We start from the raw sequence: 13458 nt of genomic DNA on the forward strand, positions 1-13458 counted from the left end.
GCTGAGGACGAGGGCACTGATATTGATGGACTCGATGGCCTCCCGGATCGTAAGGTGAGGCAGTTGGTTGTTGGTCCAAATGCTCCTCCTTATGATGGGATGAAAACATCAAATAGGTTCATTTATCGGCCTTCTTCAAGATCATGAACTGAATCATCGCCAACAACATTGACCCTTGGCAGCACAAGATGAAGGTTGGCATGGATTGGGCGCGGTTTATGATACGCATCACTCGTTTGGTGAGTATCAACCAAGTGGGTCATATATTCACTAGGATGCAATTAGATGTTTCATATCGATAGATATTTTTCCTTTCGGGCTCCTGAAAACACGATTCCTATTAAAGGCCAGGATTTTACCATGTATTGCTGAGTGTGTTCGGGAACCGATTGGACCGATCAACTCTTCCACCCTATCACGAAGCACGAGGCACTCAAGACTTCTTGTTTGTGCTCCTACTATAGAGCTGGTTGATACTCAGACTGGAGATGCACACATGACAGATCATGAAGTATTGGCTGGTCAGACATCCACGCATCTCGAGGCATCATGCACTGTCACTCCTGACCAGATTGCTGATATAGTGTGTGCAGAGATCCATGCACAGACTCTTGAGATAGTAGCTACAGTGCGTACGGAGATCTAGACTGCGTTCCCTGGCTTATACAAAGATTACTACTGCCATTTCTAAGTTAGGTGTGGATGTTGATCTTGTGTCTTAGACTCAGGAGACGATATGTACTCGACTGACACAGCTAGAGGCAAAAGTAGCTACAATCGAGGATATCCTGAAACAATTGAAGACATAGTATTTTATATCTTTTATTTATATTTTTAGTATAAATATAAATTAATTAAGCATTATATCTTTTTTTTTCTTTTATAAATTAATTCTTGATTACTATTATTAATTCTTTAATTGATTAAATTTTTTACAAAATTACCATTCAAACGTTAACTGACCGTTCGAACTCTCCTACACACGTTTGTTCATTGGTGATTGACATGTTCGAACGGTATAATGGGATGTTCGAACGGTAAATCAATTTTCTGCGCTTAACCCAGAAATTTCTTTTCCATCCTAGAATAATTATTTTATTAGGAATGAAATTTATTGTCCCTATGTATACCGTTCCTTTCAGTCTTTTTTAGAACGAAATCAAAATTTCATCCCTAGATCTTATTTTTTATGACGATTTTCATTTCATTTCAAAGAAAATTCACCCCAATAGCTCAAATTTGTTGTAGTGTAAATTGAAATCAAAACAAAAACCATGACACGTGTTAAGTATATTTATGTTGATAAACATGTTGATATTTTTTTTATATCTTGAACTATGGATTATATAGATAGTTTTCTTTATTGAACTATCACATATAAAATGTTAGATGAGGTTAATTCAAATTACTTCAAGTGGATTGAAATCCCTATAATTTCAGATATTTCTTGTTTCATAGCCCACATCATATTGTTGAGATTATTCCTCTATGTCCATTAACTGGCTATTAGAGTCTCACAAATAATTCAATACTTCAAGATCAAGAGCTTAAGATAGTTGTTCTAGAAGATTGTAGACTACAAGTTTCTATCTTTTCATATTCACTCACTTGTTTAATTAATGCACGTAAGACTTTTAGTTGAAGAATTTTCTGATGATGATCAATTAACTTCTCTATAAGTTAGTTAAGTGCTTGTTGGTGATGTTAATGACAAAAATCATCCCACAGGTCGAAACGGGAGAAAGGGTCATTCCTGGCCCATGAGGTAATCTGGGTCTCAATGAACCGGTTTGAAGCTCACAATGGTGACTTGAGGCATCAATACAATGCTTGTGCGTTCATCGATAACAATGAATAGAGAAATAATATAGAAAATGTAAACAGAGAAGGAGATACACAAATTACATAGTTCGGCATAGCTTAGATCCATGGGTCATTTGGAGGGCAAATCCAATATGATGAGAGTATTTTATAGACTCTCATGGTCTCTCGTATATCACTGTACAATGAGGATCGAGACCCCTTTAGCCTAGAGAAGATAAAAAGAAAGCGTCTCTTGTTGTGAGGTTGAAGAAGATCTCTCTCTATCTTCTTAGTAGTTGCTCAAAAGTATGGAAGTCCCATTCCCTCAAATCTTAGATCCCTTTTATTAAGGCTCTGTCAGTGGTTGGTGTGAAATTCAACTTTATGTGAGTTCTTCCCCTTTTTCGTGTCTGACCTACCTTTCTCCCTTTGCTGCTTTTCTTGGCCTTATCCCTTCCCTCTTTTTTCCTTTAGCTTCTTGATGTCAGCTTATCATGGCTTGGGTTGGGCCTGATATATTTACCCCCAACAGATGCCCATGATTCTTAAGGTCACTTTGCTCAATAAGAAGGCCTTGAGAATCTTCAAGTCAACCGTGATAGAAATAGTCTATGGAAAACTGTAGAAAAATAAAATATGGGAACTAGTCTCTAGTTTTCTGTTTGTTTGTATTAAGCAATAAAGATCTTTGAGCTCAGAGCTCGACTTGGAGAGATAGTCGGGAGATGTGCTTGACCGCGCTAGGTGCGACCACAAAGCTCAGCTTGGAGAGGTTGGCAGAAGATGACTCAACCGCACTAGGTGTGGGTTGACTTAGACAGCTAGGCAGGAGATGACTTGACTGCGCTAGGTGCTAGCGCGAGGCTCGACTTTGAGAGGTAGGTAGGAGATGACTTGACTGCACTAGAAGTGAGCAGGGAGTTCAGGAAGACTAGTGAAATTTGTAGAAGAGTCTTTGAGGATGGTGCCTCCGCAAGGTTTGTTTGTTTGTATGAACGTTTGCCTGATAATCAAACGTTCAAACGTTTTCATGTGATCGTTTATCGTTATCAAATAGTGTGTATTTCCTTGATTATTTTTGCTATTATTGGTGGTAGTGGACTTTTTGCCCCTTGATGTAATTTTCTTTATTTGTTTCCATTTTGGTATTGATGTTTAGATTTTGCTTCTAGTAACCCGTGCTAAAGTGATTGGGGAGCTCGTTGACCCCCTGAATCCATCTCAGGTAGTTATCGAGATCGTTGACTTGTCTCGAAGGTAACTTGTGTGTAGAACTTGTGGAGCTCAGAGGCTTGTTCCTGAAGGTAATCTGCGTGAGGGGGTTATGGATCTTAGAGCCTCGTTCACAGAGGTAACCTGCTAGCTGTTGTTGTGGCATGAGTATCAACACTCGACGTTTGTTGGAGAAGAAGCTAGGCGGGAGTTGGTTCGACCGCGTTAGGTGGCGAGGAAAGATGAGACACTTGAGATAGGCGTTCCCTCCATTGTTTGCCAGTGTGAGCGCGGAGGTTCGGATTAGATAGCCGGGCAAGAAATGTGCTCAACTGTGCTGGGTGGCAAGAAGAGATGGCACACTTTGGAGAGGTGTTCCCTCATTTGTTTGACGGTGCGAGCACTGAGCTTTGGCTTAGATAACTAGGTGGGAGATGAACTTGATCATATTGGGTGGCGAGGAGAGATGAGAGACTTAGTAGAGGTGTTTTCTCCTTTCTTCTTCAGTGCTTGCATGAAGCTTCGGCTTAGATAAATAAGGGGAGATGAACTCGATTGTGCTGAGTGGCGATGAGAGATGGGACACTTAAGAGAGGTGTTCCCTCTTTTGTTCGCCTTTGTGAGCACAGAGCTTCGGCTTAGATAACCAAGTGGGAGATGGACTCGACCGAACTGGGTGACGAGGAGAGATAGGGCACTTAGGAGAGGTGTTCCCTCCTTTCTTCGCTGGTGCAAGTGTCGAGCATCGACTTGGTTGGTGGAGACGCTAAAACTCTTTGAGGGGGCAACTTGTGTGCTCATGTAGGGTTAGACCAGGTAGGAGACATGCTCGACCACCTTGAGGAAGGCTAACTTGACTGCCCCGAGTGTGGTTGAACCCTGTGGGAGATGTATTTAGTTGTGCTGCTTTGGCGAGAGACAGAGCTTGACCGTGTTGCTGCTATGGGAGTGGATTCTCAACTGCGCTAAAAAAGCCAAACCGGTTAGTGCAGATAACCCAAAGTGCAAGTTTGAGATTTGCAAACCTAAGCCTTTTCGCTAGAGCTTGGTGAAGGCTTGAAGTGCACAGGTGAGGCCCAAGGGTAGCCATGCTTTGGCAATGACGAAGGTTAAGGGTGCCCACGATATTGAGAGGCCTATTTTAGAGCAATTTACTTGTTGCTTTAGTTCATCATTGAGTATATTTGTCACTGTTGAATGATTTTGGCATGGTGGAGGTTGCCCATCCTTGAGTAAATTTGTCGCAATGGAGATTGATTCACTAGCCCTAGTAGTGCTTAGTAGTCTGAATCATGGTAGGTGAACAAAATAATTTTTTGTCAACAACAACTTATATATTTCATAAAAACATTGAGCGTGGGTTAAAGTGGCCAGTGCCTTATGTTTTTTGTCTTGTTGATGGTACGTGCATGGGTCTTCCATCTCATGCCCACCATAGGGGTGGCAAGATACAATGGGCGGGGCTTGCCCACTGTGTAGTTGACTGGATGTTGTGGTCGGGCAAGGGAGCTTGCCCACTATATAGGCGACAATATACCATGGGCGAGTAAGAGAGCTTGCCCGCCGTGTTGGCTGCTAGGTGCATGGGAAGTTGTGAGTTGCGGCGAGCAGACATTCAGCCTGAGTATGGTGGCAGTGTGTGTGGTGCTCGAGCAGGTTTGGTGGGCTTGAGTTCACCAACGACTTATGGGTCAAGGATTGCCATGGCTGCAGCAGAAATCGATGATGGTGCAATTTGTTGTTGCTGTCGACCTCATTCGACCTTGGGTGAGGAACTGCGATGGGCTTACTCACAGGGTGTGGCGAGGAGCTTGTGGTTGAGAAATGGTTTGTGGTTGATCGAGCAACCCACTATGGCCAAGGAAGTCGTGGCCAAGGAGTTTATGGACGAGGAACTTCGTGTGGCTAGTAAACTCCTTGCACACGGTGTGTACTGCATGCATTGCCTTTATGGATAGGGGCCACTCTGACGGCAATAGAAAGCGCCGACAATCCATGTGGTGGTCACGGGCACCCTCACCAAGCTCACGATTGGCGGGCGTTGACCCTAGGGACGACCTTTGTCAGCTCTGTCCGGCCGCCTGGAGGACTGGACAGACACAGGATAAACCGCTCATGATGGGCAGCGAGTAGCATCTGCTGTTGTGATCGTCTAAGGTGCACGGTAGGGGTGCGCCCATCATGCCACTGAGCATGGCATTGTGCTTGCCATGTACAACTATATGTGCATAGTGCACACCCATGTGTACAGTCCCTGCCTCATGCACACTACATTTAAGTAAACAATGCACTTAACTGTATGGGCGAGAAAGGGTTTTCTTGACCCTTTTTTTTGTTTGTTTTTGTTTTTGTAACAGTGTTATCCAAAGTGAAAAAAATAATATGACATATGAAAGGGTGAAGGGAATCTTATCTACTCATTCAGAGATGATTCCGTAAGCCAAAAAATATCATTCTCCCACTCCGGTGTAGACAATAAGTCGATCCCACAGACATCTCCAACTGTTAATAACAAAACTTGCCTCACATGGTAGAATGAGAGAAAATATCATTCCAAGCCCACGAGGGTAACCCAAGTCTCGAGGAAGCTATCTGAAGTCCACGATGGCGGCTTGGGGCATCGGTACAATGAGCTTGTACGTTCATCCATAGCAATGAATAGAGAAATAATACAGAAACTGCAAATAAATGAGAGACACAAATTTGCGTGATTCGGCATAGCCTACATTCTAATTAACTAGCTAATTATTGAGATAATTAATTGGTGCAGCTGAATAACAAGTAGAGAGTTATTTAATTGATGGTAAGTTTTCCACCCATAATCATAGCCCATGTGAAAACTATGAGTTATTGTTTTTAACTCATTTACCAATTAATTATGCTTACATACATACAAATATTAATTTTTATAATGTTGTTCACCTAAAAAATTGATTCTTGGCTCCGCAATTATTAGGTAATTAAAGAGATTAAGCCTATATTTTGCTGGTGGATCACAAGATCATGACAACGAATAATTGACTGAACCATTGAGACAGCAGGACGAAAAAATTGACCAAGTAAAGCCAGTTTCTCACCTGAGCATACAAATCATATTGCTATGTTCCAAAGTCCTTGCCCATACATGCATAAATCCAAACTTCTTTCCCCCATTGACTTTTTATTAGTAAATGTTTTCAACACCTGCACGTCACAATTTAATGGGCTTGTCTGTTTTTTCTTGGTCCAAATATCTCAACCGAGAAACTTTCTTATTATAAACTTATTTCTTATATATGGGTTTTATTTATTTCTTTTTTCAGGCAAAGTCTTCAATGATATGCCAATAAAAATCCTCGTTATATGTTCAAACCACATTACTTTGACCGCATAAAAGTCTCTTCACATTATAAGAATGTTCTGCTGTCGTTTTAAAAGAGAGGTATTCGGGACTAGCTAGAGCCGTGGAAATGGATCAGGAGGAAACGATGAGTACTGCTCAAGTTAATGGCAAGAACGATGAAGTTCTGCTTCCAGGGTTTCGATTTCATCCTACTGATGAAGAGCTTGTTGGGTTTTATCTTCGAAAAAAGGTGGAGAAGAAGCTTATTATCAATCTTGACCACCTCATCAAACAGATTAACATATACAATCACGATCCCTGGGATCTTCCAAGTATGATCTAGATTCATTTCTTCCTTTTTATTTTCTCTGCTACATCGAGTTTATTTCCTAATTAGAAGCAGGAAAATGTTCTTCTAAACACATGATGTTTGTTTCCCAGTAAATATTTATGTATAACTTTCTTTTGATATGTTCCCCTTCCTTTGTTTTTGATGGAGAAAATACAGAAGTTGGTAGGGTTGGAGAAAAGGAGTGTTATTTCTTCTGCAGAAGAGGAAGGAAGTATAAGAATAGCGTAAGACCCAACAGGGTCACAGGATCTGGATTTTGGAAAGCCACAGGCATCGACAAGCCCATATATTCTGTTGATCAAGAACCTCATGATCATGAAAGCATTGGCCTTAAAAAATCATTAGTCTATTACAGAGGGAGCGCTGGAAAAGGCACCAAAACTGATTGGATGATGCATGAGTTCCGTCTCCCAGACAGCAAAAGCACCAACCCTAAGAACACAACTCAAGAAGCTGTAAGATATTTTCATTAGACTATTGCCATATTTATGCATTTATTTTCCCGTCATATTGCTTTCCTAACAGAAACATGTCAATCTTTTGAGGGGTTGCAGGAAGTTTGGACACTTTGCCGGATTTTTAAGCGAGATGTTTCTAATAAAAAGTATGGATCAGAGTGGCATAAGAACGAAATTTCTAAGCGAAGTACTCTGACTGATTCAAGCTCAATTACATGCAGTTCTGATCAGTCCAACAGCGGACACAAGTATTTGAGCTTTGGAGGAGCGCCTTTGGCTGCCATGGGAAATGATGGGAAGCCTTTCAGCGATTCGATCGAGGAAAGGAACATGCAGTTCTTTGCACGACAGCGCAGCTTAAATTGTACTGGTCAAGCCCCATATCTGTCCTCATGCTCAAGCTTTTCGAACCCAAAAGAAGAAGAAATTTTCGAAGAAGGAAACTGGGATGAGCTCATGCCAATGGTAGAATTTGCTGTTAACCCATCACTGCTATATAGACGTTTTAGTTAAAGGGTAGAATTAAACACTAACGTTTATATATATATATATATATATATATAACACTTTTCGAATTAGATTAGATGTAAAAAGCACATGATGAAATAATGAAACACACACACACACACACACACAGGTAGTACTCCATATATATGATGTACTGACTTGATCATGAGTACTGACTTGAACTGTTCTCCGTTGTTAACCTAGTATGAAATGATATATATTTATATATATATATATATATATATATATATATAATTAGAAGAAATGCTAATATTGATCTAGTGTATCAAGGAGTAAATTTTTACCGACCTGCATGTTCCTCCAGATTTTCCTTTTCTCGTGCATGAATTGCTGCGTTTTTCTTGCTTTTTATGTGAAAGAGCAGACATAATAGCTAGCTGTCTAATTTGACTTTGTTGTGTATCTGCATTTAAAGGACCATCCCTGATCCCACCACCTTCAGGGTAAAAAAAAAAAAAAAGAAAACGATTCACAGTTATGCAATATCGATCCGGATCTACCATGCAAAGCTCATGTGTACGTACGTACTAACCTGGCCAGCTTCAAAAATTGAAAGTGGTTATAAATTAGCTAGCTAGTTTGTCAATCGGATCACTTTAATTAGCAAACATTAATATACAACATGATTAATATTATTGTCTATATATGTCAAATAAGTGCCATGCGGATTTCACACTAAAAATCCCACTTCTTGAAGGTGCCCATATCTGCTTATCAGGCCCACCTGTTTTACTAACAGGCAAATCACAAATAATCCCAGCTTCTTCTTCACTAAAAACCTCCTTGACTACTACCTCCTTCCACACTTTGCTCTCATCAATTAACTTTTCCACCCTATCTTCAACAGAGAATTTTTTAAAGTGAGATTGAATTTTATAAGAGAATGGTTTTGGTATATATCCCTATCATCCCAGATTTTTATACTCTTACCATTGCCCACCCTCCACACTAGGCCCTCATTCAACAAATCTACAACTCTCCACCTACTCCTCCAAATTAATGATGGACCCTTTCCCAGTTTTGCTTTCAACACACTAGACTGCTTAGAATACTTGTCATATAGGACCCTTGCTGCAATGGACTCGAGATTTTTCAACACCCTCTAACACTGCTTAGCTAGAAGAGCTATGTTGAAGCTTTCTAGCTCTCTGAATCCTAAGCCCCCACACTTCTTTGAAGCCCCCATCCTGTCCCAACTCATCCACCTTATCTTCTTATCATTCTCTTTAAAGCTCCACCATAACTTGGCCATCTTAGCTGCCAATTCTTTAGACAATTTTTAGGAAGTGCAAAGACACTCATATAATATGTTGGTATCGACTGGATCACAACTTTCAACAAGACCTCTTTCCCAGTAAAAGATGGAAAGTGATTCTTTCAGCTGTTTATCCTTAACCACCCTTATCTTTTATTCCTCTAAAAGTGTTATACTTGGACCTACCAACCATTGCAGGTAGTCCCAAGTATTTTTCAAAACTGTTCTACACTCTAGCTCCCAAATCATCCATAATTCTTCCCCATTCTCCCTTCCTTCCATTCGAGCTAAACATTATGGTGGTTTTCTGTTTATTAAGTCACTGCCCTGAGGTTTTTTCATACAACTGCAGGATACTTCTGATTCTCAACCATTCCTCCTAGCTTGCCCTCCCAAAAACAATGTAGTTATCTACAAAGAGGAGATGTGTAAGCTTTACACCTCCTCTTGCCATTGCGACACCTCTTATCACCTCTTTCTTTTCTGCCTCATTTATTAGATTACTAAGTCCCTCAGCACATAATAGAAAAAGGTAGGGAGAAAGGGGATCTTCCTGCCTTAGACCTCTCGATGGTTTAATCACTTCCCCAGGCTATCCATTTAGCAAAACAATGTATGAAACTGTAGTGATGCAAGCCATAATCAATTTGATCCATCTACTGCCAAAACCCAGCTTCACCATAACTGCTTCTAGGTAGGGCCGCTCAACTCTGTTATAGGCTTTAGAAATGTCTAGCTTCACAGCCATGGATCCCATTTTACCTTTAAGTCTTGTTTTCATAGAATGTAAAGCCTCATAAGCTGCCACTGTATTATTAGTTATCAGTCTACTCGAGATGAAAGCACTTTGGTTATGTGAAATCACCTCATTTAGCACATTTTTCAATCTGTTTGCCAAGGTTTTAGCAATAAGCTTGTACAAGACATTGAACAAGCTTATAGGCCTAAAATCCCCAACCTCTTTTTGGGTCAATCAGCTTTGGAATCAAAACTATATATGTGAAGTTTAATAAGGCTTCCATCTTCCCACCATTCAAGAAACACAAAGCTGCCTCACTAATATCTCCACCTATAATTCTCCAAAAACTCTGATAAAAACATGCATTGTAACCATCTGGTCCAGGGGATTTATAAGGGCCTATCTCTTTCAAAGTTGCCTCCACTTCCTCCCTGCTAAAACTCTTCTCCAGTTCCACATTCATACCACTTGTGAATTTTGTACCAATAGAGTTGATACACTTCTCAATAGCTTCTTTAGAAGGGGGTTCAGAACTGTATACCTCAACAAAGTGCCTACTGAAAGCCTAAGCAATCTCTTCCTCTTCCACCCTCACATTTGATTGGGCATCCATCACCGAGAGTATTTGATTCTTCCTCTACCTTTGGTTCGCAAAAGCATGGAAGAATTTTGTGTTCTTATCTCCCAGGCCATACCAATTTCTTTTTGCCCTCTACCTCCGCCTAATGTCTTCCTGCTCCAACAGCTTTCCCACTTCTTTTTTAAGAATTTTTAAATTTGTTGTCACCTAAGGCCCCTCCACCTCTCGTAGCTCTTTTATCTTCTGTGACAGCTGCTCAATATTTGCTCCCCTCTCCCTATCCTTCCTTCGAAAACTATTTACTAATTCCCCACTGCATCTGTTTAATAGATTTTGAATTTCCTTGAGAGGTTCATGTCAGCTGCTTCCTTGCCCAAACTTTTTTCACCATCAACTCACATTCCTCTTCCTTTAACCAGCTTGCTTCAAACTTAAAGAAAAACTTTCTTTTCCTCTTCCCTTTACTTTCTTTTTAGCAGTCATTAGAACAGGTTTATAGTTAGAACTCCTTGTAACAAGTCCTTCCAATACTACTGTTTGAAGCCTCTCCCTCATTCTTTATTTGCAACATACCTGTCAATCCTCTCCTTTGTGAAGGTACGATCATCATGACCATTGCTCCATGTAAAAGGATTCCCTACACAACCCACATCAAACATGCTATTTGCTTCAAGTGCCTCACGAAACATCATCATTTGACCCTCAAGTCTCAACTGGCCCCCTCTCTTTTCACTTTGGGTCAATATTTCATTAAAGTCCCCTACAACACGCCAAGCCATTCCCTCGCTAGGTTTGAGCCTCGGCAACAGCTACCAAGAATACCTCCTCTTAGCTGCCTCAGGGTGCCCATAAAAACCAGTCAACATCCATTCTTCTACACTGCCATCCTTCACTTTTGCATTAATATGCCCTTGTAAAAAGTTGACAATCTCCACTCCAATACTACCCTCCCAAAATAAGGCCAGACCATCTCTTCTCTCAAGTGGATCAACCACAAAACAACCCTCCATCCCTAACTTTTTCTTTAAACCCTCCACCCTTCTAGCTTTCACCATGGTTTCCATCAGAAAAATCAAAATGGGCTTCTTATCTTTAACCACAAGGCTAAGGTCTTGAACTGTCCGAAGATTCCCAAGCCCTCGATAGTTCTAACATAAGGCAATCACTGTTGTTGGTGGGGCTACTCAGCAGCCTCCACCATGACATTTTCCATCACATCCTCCACTACAACCACTCCTCTTCTATTTCTTTTTTCCCTTCCCTCCATGTTCCCCACCTCCTCTATAATACTCATTGCATTTCTTTTCAGAGACATACTAGAAACTTGGGACTCACCAGAAGCTTTAGTTCCACATGCCCTCCTCTTCTAGCTGTTGGTTTTCCCTTTCTTAGCTTCATTTCTGCAAACTCCCCGAGGAAATCTCACTAGTGCTAATTGGTGAGATTGCTTCCCTTGGAACTTCCTGCAAACTTCCTTTGATTGGTATTAGAATACCAACTGCTTCTTTCTCCTTTCTTCCCTCCCCATCTTCATTTTTCTTGCTTCTCTAGGGCCACTAAGTCATGCCTTTTTTCCACTTCTGCTGCACTCCCCCCTTCTTTGCTCCCTTTCACCTTTTCCTTCACCCCCACCACCAAGCATCTCTCTATATCATCTCCTCCATTTACTTTCCGTCCAATAGTAGTGGACTTCCATTTCTTGCCCGAGAATTTTGTTTGCCTATCAGTTCTATTGCAATTGCCTGCTGGAGCCCTCAACCAAGACCCAAACTGCCTTGATCCTCCTTCTCCTTGCAGGCCCACTAGATCTCCACTTGAGCAACCCTGTTTGGGGTGCACTATACAATCACAACGGAAACAAATCTTTAGTAACTTTTCGTATTTGAAAGGGATCCAAATCTACTTCCCTTCATAGTTGACAGACCTTCCTCGGGCTAAATATTTTGTTAAGTCACAGTCCACCTTCACCTTCAGGAATCGATCCCAAGCCAACTCCCTCATGTTCCTCCACTTCTAATACTTTCCCGATCGACTTGCCAATTAATTCTCCCATTCTACAACTGATCCCTCCCAAGGGTAAGTTATAAATCTAGATCCAGAAGCATTCCTTTGAGAAATCAAGCAAGTGAGCTTGTGAACTTCTATTGAACACCTCTAGAGCAAAAAGATAATTTTCAAACAGCCATGGGCAGCCAGCTAAAACTCTATCTTTGTCTCCCTAGTTCACGAAGGTCACCATAAAGCAATTCACACCAATATCTATAAACTCGATGCTCTTGTTTACACGCCAGATTTTCTCCATTGTCCTCTTCACCACCTCTTTCCCAATGGCTCTATCAGAACTGATCCTTCCTACCAAACTTCTTTCCCTTTTCCTTTGTAATTCATCCATGTTTCCCAACTCTACTTCAATCGGATTTACTTCTTCTTCATTTAGTCTCAAACGCTCCTACTCCACCTCTATCTCCTCCATCGTGGATCACTCCAACCACTGTAATGGTTGATCCCACCCTCCCCTTATTCCTAGAGAATAATAGAAGACTAACTAACTTATCAGTCGCCTTTTGGAGATGAGAGAGAGAAGACTCATTAGACACTAGCTATTAACTTCATAGCTATTTTTTAACCTTTGAACTAGTAACCCTTTTGTTATTAAACCTTACTACATCTCTTGATCAGCATAAGTGACTGGCCATCTTCTCCCCCACATAATCACTAAAGAAATTAGGTCTTAGAGAAATATAAATTCTATTCTAGTCAAGCGACTGGTGCGTAGAATACACTTAATAAAGTGTTTACACGATATAATTTGATTTAGAAGATAAATTTAAAAATTTAAATCTTACCATCTAAGTTATGTAGATAGTGTGCTATAAACATATAAGGCAAAAAGAGAAAAAGGCAAAACATATAAGAATAAGATAAAAAGAAGAAAAAAAATCAAGTACTGTTAGGCCACTACGACGGATTTCATTTATTGTGGCGGATGAAACCGTCACAAAAAGAAAGAAAATTGTCACAAAAATTTTTTGGTGACGGTTTGAAACCATCCCCAAAACTATCACCAAAAAGGCATTACAAAAAATATTTTGTGATGGTTTACTGTACAACCGTCACTTAAAATCTTTTATGATAGTTGGAAGTCTGCCATGAGTTGCAACGTTCGAACGTGAAGAGATTTTGTGAAGTCGAATTTCATCACAGAAAGT

At 40.6% G+C, this 13458-nt stretch overlaps 1 protein-coding gene across 1 annotated transcript; it reads left to right on the top strand.

The window, feature by feature from the left end:
- The first annotated feature begins 6461 nt into the window (after positions 1 to 6461).
- Positions 6462 to 7797, top strand: LOC109020715 (transcription factor JUNGBRUNNEN 1-like). The gene is made up of 3 exons (XM_019003236.2): positions 6462 to 6669; positions 6846 to 7144; positions 7244 to 7797. Exons 1-3 carry the CDS (start codon positions 6465 to 6467, stop codon positions 7658 to 7660), a joined length of 921 nt encoding a protein of 306 aa, XP_018858781.1. The 5' UTR covers positions 6462 to 6464; the 3' UTR covers positions 7661 to 7797.
- The last annotated feature ends 5661 nt before the right edge of the window (positions 7798 to 13458 follow it).

The sequence above is a fragment of the Juglans regia genome, chromosome 3 (assembly GCF_001411555.2).
Source record: "Juglans regia cultivar Chandler chromosome 3, Walnut 2.0, whole genome shotgun sequence".
NCBI lineage: Eukaryota > Viridiplantae > Streptophyta > Magnoliopsida > Fagales > Juglandaceae > Juglans > Juglans regia.